At 38.9% G+C, this 18,877-nt stretch overlaps 1 protein-coding gene across 3 annotated transcripts in view; it reads left to right on the top strand.

Moving 5' to 3' along the window:
* The window catches only part of BBS9 (Bardet-Biedl syndrome 9), a 606,911-nt gene that overhangs the window by 149,974 nt on the left and 438,060 nt on the right, over positions 1-18,877 (top strand). For all 3 annotated transcript variants that reach the window (XM_070726313.1, XM_070726315.1, XM_070726314.1), the window contains exons 7-8: positions 9,305-9,386; positions 11,143-11,323. In XM_070726313.1, coding sequence (XP_070582414.1) covers positions 9,305-9,386; positions 11,143-11,323 — 263 coding nt within the window. The remainder of the gene's footprint in view (positions 1-9,304; positions 9,387-11,142; positions 11,324-18,877) is intronic.

Raw genomic sequence — 18,877 nt, 5'->3', positions numbered from 1 at the left:
ATCAGAAGGATAAAACTCTTTACATTTTTAATAAAAGTAAGAATCCTTTAACTACTTTAATAACCACTAACTCAACAAAAATGATAGGGAAAATATATAAACTACTTATTGCTCATAAAAATATAGAGTTGACTTTAAAAGATACTATGATAAGATGGTGTAGAAATATTGGTAAGGAAATAGACATAGACACATGGGAGAAAGTGTGGATTAATAATTGGAAAATGACTAAATCAGTTTCTCTAAAAGAAAACCAAATCAAAATGTTTTATAGATGGCATCTCCCACCAAATAGGATAGCAAAAATGTTTCCCAAAACATCCCCAATATGCTGGTAATGTAAGAAGGATATAGGAACTTATTATCATCAATGGTGGACATGTGGCAAAGCAAAAATATATTGGAAGATGATTGAAAAAATATTAAAAGAAATAACAAAGCAAGATATAGATAATACCCCGGAATTTTACTTATTAGGCGTCACAAACCAGATCTATAAGAAAGAAATTTTTTATTTAATTATACACATATTAACTGCGGCTAGAATAATATATGCGCAAAACTGGAAAGGGGAGGAAATCCCCAAGGAAGAAGAGGTTACAGCTAAGATATTAGATTGCGCTGAAATGGATATGATGACAAGAAGATTAAACGATCAAGAGGATACTAAATTTTACGAAACATGGAACAATGTTTACAAATGGATAGATAAGAAAAAATAAGATATATCGCTAGTGGTTGTTTTTTTTTATCTTTTTTTGTATTAGTTTTTACCTAGGTGATAATAATATTAATATTAGTTTAAAAGGACTTTTTGATGATTATGATATAGTAATGTATGTATAAGTATAAGCAACATACCAAGATTTTCGAAGTATAATAGTTGAATTTAGCTTTACTGTTTGGACTGAAGGTTTGATACTACTTTACTATAGTAATTAGGATTATATTAAAGGTATTTTTTCTTTGGTAATTATGTTATACTAACCCTACCTAACACCCATATTAAGATTTGTAAACTTTAACTCAAATTTATTAATTTTTTTTTTCTATATAATAGTTAACATATATTTAATTATGTATTCTTTTTCTATATTTGAATGTATACTTTCATAAGAAGCGGGGGAAATACACCCCCACTTTATGTTCATTGTTTGTATGTATTTGTTTGTTTTTTATGAAAAATAATAAAAAAATTTAAAAAAAAGAAAAAAAGAAAAGGGGTGCCCAAACTTTTTACACAGGGGGCCAGTTCCCTCGGACTGTTGGAGGGCCAGACTATTAAAAAAAACTATGAACAAATCCCTATGCACACTGCACATACCTTATTTTAAAGTAAAAAACAAAATGGGAACGTACTATTTAGAGGGGGGGATTCATATATGTTTATGTTTTGTTTTTAATTTTCTTTTTAAAAAAAATAATAATCTTTACTAAATTCTATTACAAATATAAGAGAAAGAAATAACAAACAGAGTAAAAACAAGTCAATAATGTATATGGGTTGGTATTCATAACAAGTAAGATCATAGTTCTTTTGGTATTATTAAAAAGCATATAAGTCTCCGGAGAGGGGCGGCATACAAATCCAATGGGTGATTTCTGTCCCCGACCAATGAGGATAAATCAGTTTTTGGAAGCTTATGAAAAGGGAGCTGCAAATAAAATAGATGTAGTTGTTGATGATAAGGGGCAAACTAATAATGAAAATAATGTTCTTCGTGTAATGTGCACGAATGCTCGAAGCTTGAGCAACAAGCTCTGTGAATTAATGGCCATAATATCTAGAGATAATTTGGACCTGGTTGCCATAACTGAGACATGGTTTAAGGATTCTAATGAATGGGAAATATCCATACCAGGATATACACTGTATAGGAAGGATAGAATAGAGAGAAGGGGAGGTGGAGTAGCCATTTATGTTAAAGAAACTCTAAAAACAACACTAATTCAAAATACATGTCAAGATCTAGAGACCCTCTGGATTTGCATGCAAAATAAAGACGGTTCTGTCATTAGAATTGGGGTGATCTATAGGCCTCCAGGGCAATCTGAGGAATATGACAACAAGATGGTGGATGAAATTACCCAAATGGCAGTAAAGGGAGATATTGTGGTTATGGGTGATTTCAACATGCCTGATGTTGACTGGAATATCCCCAGTGCCCTTACATGCAAAAGTAAGAATATAGTAGAGGCCTTTACAGGAGCAGCTCTGGCACAGCTGGTTAAGACACCAACTAGAGGGGAGAATATTCTAGATTTAGTTTTTACGAATGGGAATTGGGTTTCAGATGTCAAGGTGGGAGAAAATTTAGGTTGCAGTGACCATCTATGTTTGTGGTTTGATGTAAAAACTCATTGTGAGCAATCCTATAATGCAACCAAAGTATTGGATTTCAGAAAAACAAATTTTAATGCAATGGGGGAATATTTAGATAATGAATTAAAGGGGAGGGATAAAATGGCAGGAGCGAGCACCCAGTGGACTGTATTTAAAAAGGCCATCTTAAAAGCCACTGGACTGTATGTAAGACAAATAACTAAAGGTAAAAGGAAGAAGAAACCGCTATGGTTTAGCAATGATGTAAGGACTATAGTCAATGAAAAAAAGGCTGCCTATAGGAGGTATAAAGAGTCTGGAAGTATAGCTGATAGGGAGGTGTATAAAATGAGACAGAAGGAGGCGAAACAGATAATATATGCTGCTAAAGCCTCAAAAGAGGAAGAAATTGCCAAATCTCTAAAGAAGGGGGATAAAACCTTCTTCAGATATATTAGTGATAAGAAGAAGAAAAACTGCGGCATCACGAAGCTTAGTACCGGGAAAAATACATGCATTAATGGGAATAAGGAGATCGCTGACCATTTCAATAGCTACTTCTGTTCAGTTTTCTCAAAAGACACCTTACAAAATAATACTATAGAGGGATATAGCATTGCCTCCAACTGTACGGATTCAGCTCCAGTGATCTTAGAAGCCGATGTCTTAGAAGAACTTGAACGATTAAAGATAAATAAGGCAATGGGTCCAGATGGCATCCACCCCAGAGTTCTTAAAGAACTCAGATCTGTCATTGCTACCCCCCTGACTGATTTGTTTAACCAATCCTTGTTAACAGGAGATGTTCCTGAGGATTGGAGAATGGCAAGTGTTGTGCCTATCCACAAGAAGGGCAGTAGAGAAGAAGCTGGTAACTACAGGCCAGTTAGCTTGACATCAGTTGTCGTTAAAATGATGGAGACTCTACTGAAAAAGAGGATAAATCAGCACCTAAAAAACAATAAATTATTGGACCCAAATCAGCATGGCTTTACTGAAGGCAAATCATGTCAGACTAATCTCATTGATTTCTTTGACTATGTCACAAAGGTGTTGGATGAAGGTGGTGCCGTGGATATTGCCTACCTGGACTTCCGCAAAGCCTTTGATACGGTTCCACATAAAGAGCTGATAGATAAATTAGTGAAGATTGGACTTAATCCCTGGATAGTTCAATGGATTTGCAGCTGGCTGAAGCATAGACACCAGAGGGTTGTTGTGAATGGCGAGTATTCTGAGCAGAGTCAGGTTACAAGCGGTGTGCCACAAGGGTCTGTTCTGGGTCCTATTCTTTTTAATATGTTTGTGAGTGACATAGGGGAAGGTCTGGTAGGGAAGGTTTGCCTATTTGCCGATGACTCTAAAGTGTGCAATAGGGTTGATATTCCTGGAGGCGTCGGCAATATGGTAAATGATTTAGCTTTACTAGATAAATGGTCAAAGCAATGGAAACTGCAGTTTAATGTTTCCAAATGTAAAATAATGCACTTGGGGAAAAGGAATCCTCAATCTGACTATTGTATTGGCAGTTCTGTGTTAGCAAATACTTCAAAAGAAAAGGATTTAGGCGTAGTGATTTCTGACAGTCTCAAAATGGGTGAACAGTGCAGTCAGGCAGTAGGGAAAGCAAGTAGGATGCTTGGCTGCATAGCTAGAGGTATAACAAGCAGGAAGAGGGAGATTATGATCCCGCTATATAGAATGCTGGTGAGACCACATTTGGAATACTGTGTTCAGTTCTGGAGACCTCACCTACAAAAAGATATTGACAAAATTGAACGGGTCCAAAGACGGGCTACAAGAATGGTGGAAGGTCTTAAGTATAAAACGTATCAGGAAAGACTTAATGAACTCAATCTGTATAGTCTGGAGGACAGAAGGAAAAGGGGGGACATGATCGAAACATTTAAATATATTAAAGGGTTAAATAAGGTCCAGGAGGGAAGTGTTTTTAATAGGAAAGTGAACACAAGAACAAGGGGACACAATCTGAGGTTAGTTGGGGGAAAGATCAAAAGCAACATGAGAAAATATTATTTTACTGAAAGAGTAGTAGATCCTTGGAACAAACTTCCAGCAGACGTGGTAGATAAATCCACAGTAACTGAATTTAAACATGCCTGGGATAAACATATATCCATCCTAAGATAAAATACAGAAAATAGTATAAGGGCAGACTAGATGGACCATGGGGTCTTTTTCTGCCGTCAGACTTCTATGTTTCTATGTTTCTATGTTTCAATAAATAAATAAATAAAATAAATAATAGATATAAAATATATAGTTGTATTAATATTATTGACAGTAAAGGGAAAAAAAGGAAAGAAAAGAAAAAGGGAAAGCATGAAGGGAAGAAAACGATAAGAAGGATAGAAGGAAAACAGAGGGAAGAAGGGAAGAAGATATCGGAGAGAGAGGGAATAAGAGGGAAAGAAGGGGAAGGGTTGGGGTAATAAGAGTCTGTCTAGCCATTGGCTAGGATCATAAATATTTATGACGTCCGTTACCATGATGATGTTCGAATATTATTTCCCATCTTGTAGGTTTTGTTTCTATTTTATATTGGGGATTGCTTTTTCTAATTGTCGAATGTTGTAGATAGAATGTAGAGATTATTTGTAACAGTTTTTTGTGTTTATCTTTTGTCTTTTAATGAAGGTTGTTTTGTTGAAATGTTGTGTTTTATGGTATTAATAAATATTTTCTTTTGATTTAGCCATTTGTATCACTTGTCTCAGGCTTGGTAGAAGTCTGTGTCATCTTTATCTTGTAGCTCCAAGGTTAATTTAGCCATTTCAGCGTGTTCCATAGTTTTACTCAGTAAGTTTAGTATAGTTGGACTTCCTTTTTGCTTCCAGTGTTGCGTGTGGATTATTCTTGCGGCCGTTATAATATGCAATGTAATATATAAATCATTTTTGTGAAGATTTTGCTGAGAGATTCCTAATAGAAATAATTCCGGTTTTAACTGTACATTTAAATTAGTAACCTGGTCTAGGATGTTTTTTACTTTTTTCCAATAGCTCTGGGCAATTTCGCAAGTCCACTAAAGGTGGTAATACCAAAGGTCCCTATTTTTTGCATACTTTTCCAACATAACGGGGAGGCATTTGGGTATATTTTTGCAATTCTGGCCTGTGGCAAGTGCCATCTGTAGAACATTTTATATTGATTTTCTTTTTGTGTAACTGCCAATGTATATTTGTAATTTATTGTCCATATTTTCTCCCATTCGTTTAAGTATATTGTATAGCCAAAATGTTGACCCCATGCTACCATTGAAGCTGTTTCCTCTATGTTGTCTTGTTGTAACAAATAATTGCAAATTTTGGATATCGCCTTTTTTGTGGGACCAAATATAATCTCATCTAGTATGTTATTATTTTGAAACCCAAATTTATTTTTATGTTTTTATATACTGATTGAATTTGTGTATATTGGTACCAATCCAGTGTGATTCCGGTTTCAGATAATTTTTGTTTTGGAATTAGTTCGTTATTTCTATCTAAGTACTCATATGTCATTGGTTTACTAAGTGGTAGAACGTTTGGGTATGTAGCAAGTTCAATAGGGGATATCCATTTAGGAATTGAGGGATAATGGTTTTTCCTTATATTTTGCCAAGTATCAATTAGTATCCACCGGATATAATGATGTTTGAAATATTTAGGTGTTTCGTGCGCCTCTGTTAATAGAAGGGTATGCCATCCGGACAAGAGGTCGTACCCTTCCAATGTTAATAAATGTTGGTTGTTAAGTCATATCCATTCCTTTGCTAAATTGAAAATTACTGCCCTGTAATATAGTTCCAAGTTTGGAAGGCCAAATCTATCTCTTGTGCGATGGTCTTGTAGTGATTTGATTTTTATTCTTGCTTTTTTCTTGGCCCAAATAATTTTTTTGAATTTCTTATGAAGATTGTCGAAAAAAGATTTATTTAGTTTAATTGGAGAAGTCTAAAATAGACACATAAAGTGTGGTAATATGTTTGTTTTGATTGCTGCTATTTTATGCATTAATGAAAGTGGAAGTTTAGACCACTTTTTAAATTCTTTGTCTTTGTCGTTGGCAAGTTTATCATAATTGTCCTTTTTGATTGTGCTACATTTGTCAGTGATCCATAATCCTAAATATTTTATTTTCTTTGTAGTTTTAAGTTTAGTTAATTTTTCAAGTTTCTTTATTTGATTTGGAGTCATGTTTTTCATTATTATCTTTGTTTTTTCTTTGTTAATGTTTAAGCCAGTGACCTTCCCAAATTTATCAAGTTCTTCAATTAGGTTTATTATTGATTTTGATGGTTTTGCGTTATAAAAACTATGTCGTCAGCGAAACCTTGGACTTTAAAATCTTTTTTAATTTTCATGCCCTGTATTCCCCTGTTTGCTCTTACACTATTGAGTAGGATTTCTAATGTGGTTATAAAAATTAATGGAGCTAAGGGGCATCCTTGTCTTATACCTCTCCCTATGCTTATTTTATTTGTCATATCACTGTTGACCAGTATCTTGGCAGTTTGAACCAAATATATGGCTCTAATTAATTCTATGAAATTCTTGCCAAATTGCATATATTCCAACTGGGTGATGGAAAATTAGATGGTACGCTGTGTTGTTTGAATGTATGTTAAGAGAAAAATTAAAAAAATTACCACCACCCCAAACAGTCCTTCCTTCCTCTGTCCTTCCATCCATTTATTTCATTCTTCCTTCCTTTCTTCCTTGTTCCCTCCATTTCTCCTTCCTTCCTTCCTTCTTCCTTCCTTCCCTCCTTCAGTCCTCTCCACTTTCCCTCCCTCTCTTTCCTTTTTCTTTCTTTCTATCTCTCTTTTCCCACTACCTCACAAAATCTTCTGTGCCCTGCCATGCACCTTGGGGGATGGGAGAGGATAAATCAATCTGTATTTAAAGTATGCTTAATGTTTGCCTTCCATTTATTTATGTACCTTCCATTAATTTTACCTATGTAATTCTATATAGTTCTAAAATTCTAATCCAATTAAACAAAACCTAAATATATCTTTTACCATTATTCCATAGTCAATCCATATTTAATAATCAATCAAACCTCCTCAAATTTCTACCACTTCTAAGAAACCATGTTGTTTTCAGTAGCCTGCATTTTTATTTTAATATTTGTTATTTTTCTTTTTAATTATAAGCTACCAAAGGTTTTTATGCAGCTGAGAGACATGAAAATTAAGGCATGCTAAGAAATTGGATGATTGATATTGTTTTGCTGATCTTAATCTGCAGTAAAGAAATTTTGGTTTTTAAAAAACGCATCATATTTTGCCTCAGAGAATTTCAAAATAAAATACTGTGTGTCTATAACAGTGACCTCTGAATGGGGCAACTCTATCAATATCAAAATGCCACTTAAATAGTTGAGCTAGTTTCAAACTAGATTTTGATTTTCTTTCTCTCTTCCTTAGTCCCACTCTTTTCTTTCTTTCCTTTCTTTCTCTCTTTTCTTTCCTCCCTTTTTTTCTATCTGTCTCTCTCTCATTCTGGGCTGATTCAAATGAATCATCAACCCCAGACAGTGGGGGTTCGGCAATTTTCTGCAGGAGCAGAAAAATGCCGTAGTGCCTTGGTGGATGACTATGCCTTCTCCCCAAGAATATGAACATTAAAGTCAAAACAGAAGCTCGTTGTTTTTGAACCTTGGAAATCTATAATTTTGTGTATATATGACACATTTGGGGGGGGAGGGGTTGTTGGTTTTTCCCAACTGAATATTATTATTTTTAGTCTGTGCCATGAGTTTGTAGATCAGTCTTTTTAGATCAGTCTTTGAACTTGTGCCAAATCTTGCTTCTAAGCTTTACAAAGCAATGAAATGGCTGCAGACATCCACATTTCCAAGTAATCATTATCTGGATGCCTCTGAACAACTAATAATTTTTAGTTGAGCTGTGTTGCTTTGTAGTTTCTTCTAAGCAACTTTTTAATTATTTGTGAAAAGATCTACTAATTAGTCATTAGTACTTAATATACACATTTCATGAAGTATTGGTTGTTTCATTCTAATTATTCCAGTGTTCATCAGTGCATTCACAGAATTCTTACAGGTCTTTAAACAGATACCGTATTTTTTGGAATATAAGATGCACTGGAGTATAAAACACCCCTTAATTTGGGGGGAGGGAAATAGGGAAAACAATCTACTTACCAGGTATTCATCTGGCTAGCAACCTCAGTCTGATCAGCTTCAGCACATTTTATCCCTTGATTAGGGCTTTAAAAAAACTTTATTCTAAGAGAGTAACAATGAATGAGCTTACAAGCCAGGAAGAACTGGAATATCATTAGCACCTGGAGAGACAAGAGCAAGTAGAGCAATGGAAAAAACCCTGCAAAGACTTAGAGCTTAGAAAACTTTCTTCTTTGCAGAGGGTAACAATGAAATAACTTGTAAGAGCTGGGAACATTGTATGCACCTGATTAGGGCTGGAAAGAAACTTATTTAGAGCAAGTAGAGCAATGAAAAAAAAACTACAAAGACAAGATTTGGAAAACATTCTTGGCAGGGAGTAACAATGAAAAAGCTTGAAAGCCTGTAAAAACTGGGAACATTGTTAGCACCTGGTTAGGGCTGGAAAGGAACTTACTCGGAGCAAGTTAAAGCAATGAAAAAAACCCCTGCAAAGACTTAGGACTTGGAAAACATTCTTCACACAGAGAAACAATGAAAGAGCCTGCAAGGTAAGAGCTGGGAATGTCGTTAGCAGCTAGTTAGGGCTGGAGGGAAAAAAGGTACAGTCAGTGTATAAGATGCACAGAAATTATCAGTCTCTTTTAGGGAGGAAAAAGATGCATCTTATACTTCAAAAATACTGTAGTCCTACAGTAAAGATTGGAATTTGCAAATACAAACAAGGAAAGCAATATTATGGAGTGTTCTTTTTGTGTATATTCTAGTATAACATTTTTTCTTGTGAAAAATTATTTATTTATCTATTTATTGTTTAAACCACAGGTATCAAGTACTTGCATTAGCAAAAGATGCTGAAACACAAGAAACCGAGCAACAAAAAATTGGATCTGGAAAAAAACTTGTGGTAAATTTAGCTGTATAGATCAACATGCTACTTAATTTTTTAAAAATCATGAGAGCAGAAGGGGGAATAAATGTTATATGAAGAGTGTTCTGGTTTCTGGTAGAACTTTAGCTATTAAAAATAACTCTTACTAAATGCAGTATTTCATAAACAAAGAAACTCCATTTTTATTCTCTTCACTTCCATATTCAAAATGCAATTCAGACTAGCACATTTCTTTTCTCCCGTTATCTCTCTTAATTACATTCCACATACATTCCTTTCAGCCTCCTCAGTCTCCCAAGATTTATGTTCTCACAGCATGATTCAAAAACAGCAGGAATTACTGTAAAATAACATAGAATGAACTTGCTCGCTCTGGAGCTGAATGGAAACACATTTCATTTTAGCACTACAACATTGAAACTCCACCCTTCTTCCCCACTGGCCCCCTGACGTACCAAATACATCACTCCAGTATTTAACCCATTCCTCCCCTTAATATCTTTTTCCTAACACCTGTTCCTTGCGTTTTTGGACTCTTCTGAATTGAGGATTAACCCAGCGAATGTCTGTTTCTTCCTCGCTAGATTCTGGACTCATAGCAACATCCTGTGGCTGGCCTGCCACCTTTTCTAATACCTGTAACCCAGGGCCTACCACTAATTCATAAACACTATCGGTATCAGAGTCCTCAAGCTCTTCATCATCCTCCAACTGACCAGGAGTATGTACAACAAAGAGTAGAACCAATTTTTCTGATTTTGAACTGATTTTTCTTTTTCAGGAGTTAATGCAAAACAACTATCTTAAGTTAACAAAGATTCAGTATACAGTATATGCATGTAGTCTTTAATTCGCTATTGTTGGTTATCAATCATTCAAAGTTATATTAAAAATACAAATTAATGCACACAGATATATACATGCACACACACACAAACACGTACACACATTTTATCCAATTTTAATTTAAAAAAATGCAAATATATCACCAATGATAATTGTTTTACTGCCACTTTTTTGTAATGCAGTTTTGGAGTGCAGGAAAGATTTGTAGTGTTGTGCAGTGTACCAAACTGGATAGTTACAAATAGCTTATTGTCTTTCCAAGTATAAATAATCAGTTCTATTACTTACAACTAGACCTAACTACATAACCTAACTTTAATTCTTACCCTTTTCTGGGTCCCATTGACCTTAATATAGGTTTTTTTGTATTTTGTGTATGGGATTGTACTGTAAATTAATTTATGTAGTCACAATCTTCAATTCTGTTTTGGTGTTTGTGCTGGTTTTCCTAAAAAGATATCTCCGTATCAGCAAGGGAAACCTACATTTTTATAGTTGACATAATTTTAAAAGGATGTTAAAATATTGAATTCTATGGGAAAAGTAAGGATAATTTAATCTTTTCTATAATTTAATCTCATCCTGGCATGTGTTTTACCACATACCTTTTTGTTTTGGAAGCAGGGATTATCTTATTGAAACTAGAGTAATTAAAAGGAGACAATATGCAAACAAAATACACATTTTAATAATATTTCTTACAATAGGCAATTTTATAAACTAGGAACAGATTAATCCCTCAGATTGGTTTATGAAGCTTTTTCCTTTTCCTAAACAAGGAAATATGATGAAGTTAGTGTATGCCATTTATGGCTTTGCTGTATGGAATTTCTCTGATTGAAAAATAATTTTAATTCTAGTGAATTTAAAGCTGTTGTTAACATATGCTCCATAGTGCTGTATCTTGTCTCTTCATTTGTTTAAGGTGGACTGGATTTCAAACATTGGAGAGCAAGCCCTGGACATATGTGTTGTTTCATTTAATCAGCTTGTTTCCAGCATATTTGTTCTTGGGGAGAGAAATTTTTTTTGCTTTAAAGATAATGGACAAATTCGGTTCATTAAAAAGCTTGACCACAGTCCAAGTTGCTTTCTTTCATATTCAGGTATGTGAATAAAAGCAATGATTAGCATTGTTATAAAGTAGTTTTACAAGTTTTAATTTTAGCATGTCAAAATTATACAATTGTAAATATTATTTGTCTGTAACAATACCTTTAACCTTCAGTGCTTTCTGAGTACATATAAATTTCTGTAAATTCTTTACATTTTTATCTATAAATTTGTGTTAACTTTGAACTATTGTAATAGGCCTTCCTGTTATTTTATTAAAATTGATGGATGTCTACATGTGAACATCAGATTCTTAAAACGGATTAAGTGATGTCATTCTAAATTTAATATTTATGAACCAAATTAACACCTCTGTCCAGAGGAATGAAATGTAAACTCTGGAATTTGTTTTTCTGGGAGAATGGTTAAGCTAAAATATTAGTTGTTTTCATTTTCATGATAAGCACAAAGTATGTAGTATATGATCATATGTCTGCCATTCGTCCATTTCTTTGTGTCTCCAATAGGTTAATGGAATAATTCTTTTCTTGTTGAGTAGCATAAATAACACTCAGAAGTAAAAATGAGGCTTTATACATCATTCTATCTAATTCTATCTCTTATACTAACCCCTTATCCCTATCTCATCTCTCTCTCTCTCTCCCATCCCATCCCCTCCTGTTCTATCTTACCCTACCCTATACATCCAGCCTTTATTATTTACTTGAATGTACAAAATTGCTAGTCACCTATAGCAGTTAAATAAATTGTTAAAATGGAATACTAAAGCAGGCCATTTTTAAAAAGAAATGATTTTATTTATAGACCTCATATTGTCTGGGTCAATATATTTCACATAAAGCAATAATAATAACAATAATATTTTTAGGTATACATAATCATAATCTTTTAAACTTCCAAAATTTGTTTATTTAATTAATTTAATTTATTCAACTTCTAAGCCACCCAATCCCGTAGCACAATAAAAACAATACAATATAATAACACAATAATAAAAAAAGAAATCAAATATAACAATAATTATAAAACCCCAATTATAACCGAACTAAAAATATAAAATATTTTTATAAATTAATTAATTATAAATATTAAAAATATAAAAACCCTGAATCCAATCTAACAGCAACATACAGTACATACCAGTCAAGCTTAATTTGGGCGTGTCAGAGTTCACGGTCACTACTCCTGTGGTAAAGCCCGATCTTTGCAGCTTTTCGAAAGGCCAATAGAGTAGGAGCATTACGAACATCGGGGGGAGTTGATTCCATAGAGTTGGGGGAGCAAGAGAAAAGACCCTCCCACGCGGTTCCGCCACCCTACATTATTTAGTTGACAGCACCCAGAGGAGGCCGATTCTGTGCGATCTAATGGTTCTCTGCAAGGTCTGTGGCAGGAGATGGTCTCGTAAATAGTCAGGCCCAAAGCCATGTAGGGCTTTATAGGTGATAACCAACACCTTGAATTGTGACTGGAGACTAATCGGTAGCCAGTGCAGCACGCGGAGTGTTGGTGTTATATGGGTGTACCGAGATACACCCATAACAGCTTGGGCAGCTGCATTCTGGACCATCTGCAGTCTCCGAACATTCTTCAAGAGTAGCCCCATGTAAAGCACATTGCAGTAATCAAGATGGAAGGTGATGAGGGCCTGAGTGACTGTGTGCAAGGCCTCCTGGTCGAAATAGGGCCATAACTGGTACACCAGATGAGCCTGGGCAAAGGTCCCCCTGGCCACAGCTGAGAGATGGTATTCAAGATTCAGCTGTGGATCCAAGAGGACATCCAGGTTATGGACCCTATCTGAAGGGTTTAGAGTCCCCTCCCCCCAGAACAATGGACAGACAGATGGAACAGTCCTTTGGAGGGAATGCCCAAAGCCACTTGGTCTTGTCTGGGTTGAGCTTGAACCTGTTGGCTCCCATTCAGACCCTAACAGCTTCCAAGGCTCTACGGGGTCTAACGCCACGGAGAGGTCGCAAAGGCGCAATCTGGTCAAGAGCCCCCGCCGCAGCCCTGTTCCAGGCCTCCGCGTGAGACTCCGCTGAACTGTGGACAAGTGCCTCTGGAATAACCCCAAGCGCCATCTGAAAGCCCTCTGGGTCCATCAGGCGTCTGGGGCGGAACATCTTCATTGGTTCCGCCTCCCTGCGGGGGAGGATTGGAGCCAGGAAGTCCAGCCGTAGTAGAAAATGGTCTGACCATGACAAAGGCAATACTTCTAAGCCCCTTAGTCTCAGACCATTACTCAATTGCTCGGAAAGGAATACCATGTCAGGTGCGTGCCCTCCCTCGTGAGTCGGACCCTGTACTACTTGAGTCAGGTCCATGGCTGTCATGGTGGCCATGAACTCCTGTGCCAACCCAGAGGTTTCGCCGAGTGACGGCAGGTTGAAGTCCCCCAGGACAATGAGTCCGGGGAACTCCACCGCCAACCCGGCTACCTCCTCGAGTAGCACAGGCAGGGCTTTTGACACGCAGCTGGGAGGCAGGTACATGAGAAATAAGCCCACCTGAACCCCTAAGTCCAACTTCATCAAGAGAGACTCGCAACCCGCAATTTCCGGAGCAATGAGTCCACGCAGGCAAAGGCTCTCCCTGGCTACAATAGCCACTCCTCCCCCCCTTCCCTGGGGTCGAGGTTGATGCCATATCTGAAACCCGGCTGGGCAAATTTCAGAGAGAGGAACACCTCCCTCCGGGCCCAGCCAGGTTTCAGTAATACATGCCAGGTCAGCCTCCTCATCCAGGATCAAATCCCGGATGAGGAGAGCTTTATTTACTACCGACCTGGCATTCAGCAGCAGCAACCTGAGCCCAGGGCCAGAGTTACACTCACCACCAGTACCCAAGATTGGGCTCACAGAGCCAGAACAAGAGACCATTATTAAGCAACGATCCCTTGTTCCCCTGGAACGGCTAACTCTGTGGCCCCCGCCATATCTGCCTCTCCCCAGCAACACAGGGATATTCCGAACCCCTGCCCCCTCAGAGATCGGTGCCCGTTCCTCTCCTGTCTCGCGAGCGTCAGGTGGGTCAAACCTATCATTCACACTACTATCAATAAACTCATCCATACCATAACCCCCCCACCCCCACCCACGCAATCATACCAGTCATTCCATTCATAACCACAAGTAAATTTATCCCAGTCATCCATTTCTTAGAACCCCAATTACGTTCAACGAGGAGCTCCGGAAGTTGAAACGCCAAAAGAGACGTCTAGAGAAGCGATGGAGGAAGAGTAGGTCTGAATCCGATCGAACACTTGTAAGAGCTTTTATTAAGACTTACAAAGTGGCGCTCAAGGCGGCAAGATGCGCGTACCATGCCGCCTTGATTGCATCAGCGGAATTCCGCCCAGCCGCTCTGTTTAGGGTGACCCACTCCCTTCTTAACCAGGGGGGAGTTGGGGAGCCCTTGCAGAGTAGTGCCGAGGATTTCAACACGTTTTTCGCTGATAAAGTCGCTCGGATCCGGGCCGACCTCGACTCCAATTGTAAAACAGAGTCGACTGACAACGAGTCAGTCGAGGTGACTGGGGCACGTACTTGTCCACCTGTCTGGGAAGAGTTTGATCTGGTGACACCTGATGAAGTGGACAAGGCCATTGGAGCTGTGAGTTCCGCCACCTGTTTACTGGATCCGTGTCCCTCCTGGTTGGTTTCGGCCAGCAGGGAGGTGACACAGAGCTGGGCCCAGGAGATTACCAACGCTTCCTTGGGGAGGGGAGTTTTTCCATCACTCTATAAAGAAGCGCTCGTGCGCCCCCTCCTCAAGAAGCCCTCCCTGGACCCAGCCGTGCTTAACAACTATCGTCCAGTCTCCAACCTTCCCTTTATGGGGAAGGTTGTCGAGAAGGTGGTGGCACTCCAGCTCCAGCGGTCCTTGGAAGAAGCCGATTATGTAGGTCCCCAGCAGTCGGGTTTCAGGCCCGGTTACAGCACGGAAACCGCTTTGGTCGCGTTGATGGATGATCTCTGGCGGGCCCGGGACAGGGGTTTATCCTCTGTCCTGGTGCTCCTTGACCTCTCAGCGGCTTTCCATACCATCGACCATGGTATCCTTCTGCACCGGCTGGAGGGATTGGGGGTGGGAGGCACTGTTCTTCAGTAATTCTCCTCCTACCTCTCTGGCCGGTCGCAGTCGGTGTTAGTGGGGGGTCAGAGGTCAACTCCCAGGTTTCTCCCTTGTGGGGTGCCTCAGGGGTCGGTCCTCTCCCCCCTGCTATTCAACATCTACATGAAACCTCTGGGCGAGATCATCCAAGGACATGGGGTGAGGTATCATCAATATGCGGATGATACCCAGCTTTACATCTCCACCCCATGCCCAGTCAACGAAGCAGCGGAAGTGATGTGCCGGTGCCTGGAGGCTGTTGGGGCCTGGATGGGTGTCAACAGACTCAAGCTCAACCCGGATAAGACGGAGTGGCTGTGGGTTTTGCCTCCCAAGGACAATCCCATCTGTCCGTCCATCACCCTGGGGGGGGAATTATTGACCCCCTCAGAGAGGGTCCGCAACTTGGGCGTCCTCCTCGATCCACAGCTCACATTAGAAAAACATCTCTCAGCTGTGGCGAGGGGGGCGTTTGCCCAGGTTCGCCTGGTGCACCAGTTGCGGCCCTATCTGGACCGGGACTCATTACTCACAGTCACTCATGCCCTCATCACCTCGAGGTTCGACTACTGTAATGCTCTCTACATGGGGCTACCTTTGAAAAGTGTTCGGAAACTTCAGATCGTGCAGAATGCAGCTGCGAGAGCAGTCATGGGCTTACCTAGGTATGCCCATGTTTCACCATCACTCCGCAGTCTGCATTGGCTGCCGATCAGTTTCCGGTCACAATTCAAAGTGTTGGTTATGACCTTTAAAGCCCTTCATGGCATTGGACCAGAATATCTCCGAGACCGCCTCCTGCCGCACGAATCCCAGCAGCCGATTAGGTCCCACAGAGTGGGCCTTCTCCGGGTCCCGTCAACTAAACAATGTCGGAAGAGCCTTCTCTGTGGCAGCACCGGCCCTCTGGAACCAACCCCCCCGGAGATTAGAACTGCCCCTACTCTTCCTGCCTTCCGTAAACTCCTTAAAACCCACCTTTGCCGTCAGGCATGGGGGAACTGAAACATCTCCCCCTGGGCATGTTTAATTTATATATGGTATGCTTGTGTGTATGTCTGTTAGTATATGGGGTCTTTTTAAAATCTTTAAATATTTTAAATTTGTCAGATTATTTATAATTTGTTTCCACGTGTTGTGAGCCGCCCCGAGTCTTCGGAGAGGGGCGGCATACAAATCTAAGTAATAAATAAATAAATAAATAAATAAGAACTGGCACATCACACCAACAGCTTCACTGAATTGGCATTGGGTGGAGATGTATAACTGGGTATCATCAGCGTACTGATGATACCTCACCCCATGCCATCAGATGATCATTACCCAATGGCTTCATGTAAATGTTAAACAGTAGGGGGCAGAGAACGGACCCCTGCGGTACCCCACAAAGCAGGGGCCAAGGTGTGGATCTCCCCACTAACACCAACTGCAAGCAACCAGAGAGGTAGGATGAGAACCACTATATAATGGTGCCTCCCACTCCCAGCCCTTCCAGCCGTCACAGAAGGATACCATGATCAATGGTATCGAAGGCCGCTGAGAGGTCAAAAAGCACCATGATAGATGAGTAACCGCTATCCTATGCCCACCAGAAATTATCCATCAGTGTGACCAAAGTGGTTTTTATGCTGTGACCGGTCCTGAAACCAGACTGAAAAGCGTCTAGATAATGTATATGTGTATACATAGTAGTTATGATGTATTCTATTCTATATCAGTATACATAATCCTCTTTTCCCAATTTCTAATTTACACTATTTTTTCTACCTCTTATAAAATAGCCACTCTATTAAGCAGTAATCTATATCCATCCATCATCTCTTAATGATTTTTTAGTAAATCTTTCATGTTAGATCTTTTAGCTGTTTGTATCACCTTTACTTAATCTTAATATTGCATCTGCCACAACATCTACCTCTTTTTGTTTAATCTCTAGAGTTCCCATCCAGAGGTCTTTCATCATTTTTAAGAGAACTTTCTCTTTATTCTCTTCTATATTTTGAGTGCTCTGTCTGTTAGAAACATAGAAACATAGGAGATTGACGGCAGAAAAAGACCTCATGGTCCATCTAGTCTGCCCTTGTACTATTTCCTGTATTTTATCTTAGGATGGATATATGTTTATCCCAGGCATGTTTAAATTCAGTTATTGTGGATTTACCAACCACATCTTCTGGAAGTTTGCTCCAAGGATCTACTACTCTTTCAGTAAAATAATATTTTCTTACGTTGCTTCTGATCTTTCCCCAACTAACCTCAGATTGTGCCCCCCTGTTTTTGTGTTCATTTTCCTATTAAAAACTAACCCTTTAACATATTTAAATGTTTTGATCATGTTGCCCCTTTTTCTTCTGTCCTTCAGACTATACAGATTGAGTTCATTAAGTCTTTCCTGATGTTTTATGCTTAAGACCTTCCACCATTTTTGTAGCCAGTCTTTGGACCCGTTCAATTTTATCAATATCTTTTTGGTGATGTCTCCAGAACTGAACACAGTATTCCAAATGTGGTCTCACCAACGCTCTATACAGCGGTATCACAATCTCCCTCTTCCTTCTTGTTATATCTCTAGCTATGCAGCCAAGCATTGCTTTCCCTACCGCCTGGCCGCACTGTTCACCCATTTTGAGACTCTCAGAAATTACTACCCCTAAATCCTTCTCTTCTTAAGTTTTTGCTAACACAGAACTGTCAATACAATACTCAGATTGAGGATTCCTTTTCCCCAAGTGCATTATTTTACAATTGAAAACATTAAACTGCAGTTTCGACTGCTTTGACCACTTATCTATTAAAGCTAAATCGTTTGCCATATTACAGACGTCTCCAGGAGTCATCAGTAAGTAGGCAAACCTTCCCTTTCCAAACCTTCTCCTATGTCACTCACAAAGATATTAAAAAGAATAGGACCCAGAACAGACCCTTGTGGAATACTCGCTATTAACAACAACCTTCTGATATCTATGGTTCAGCCAGTGCAAATCCACTGAACTATCCAGAGATTTTCACTAACGTATCTATCAGCTCTTTATGTGGATCTGTATCAAAGGCTTTGCTGAAATCCAGATATGCAATATCTATGGCACCACCTTCATCCAACACCTTTGTGACATAGTCAAAGAAATCAATGAGGTTAGTCTGACATGATATGCCCTCAGTAAAGCCATGCTGGTTTGGGTCCAATAAGGTGCTGATTTATCCTCTTTTTGAGTAGAGTCTCCATTATTTTAACTATAACTGATGTCAAGCTAACTGGCCTGTAGTTATCAGCTTCTTATCTACTGCCCTTCTTGTGGATAGGCACAATATTGGCCATTCTCCAATCTCTGTTCCCTTTACCTAGTTTAAATGCCTGACCAAAAAAGTTCTGAACTCCTCACCAAGCATCTGGGTACCTCTGTATGATGGATGCAAACCATCCCTCTTAAACAGCTCCCTGTTAGACCACTTACTAACATAGTGACTAACAT

Source organism: Erythrolamprus reginae, chromosome Z (assembly GCF_031021105.1).
Source record: "Erythrolamprus reginae isolate rEryReg1 chromosome Z, rEryReg1.hap1, whole genome shotgun sequence".
Lineage (NCBI taxonomy): Eukaryota > Metazoa > Chordata > Lepidosauria > Squamata > Dipsadidae > Erythrolamprus > Erythrolamprus reginae.
This window is presented reverse-complemented; position numbering and strand designations above follow the sequence as displayed.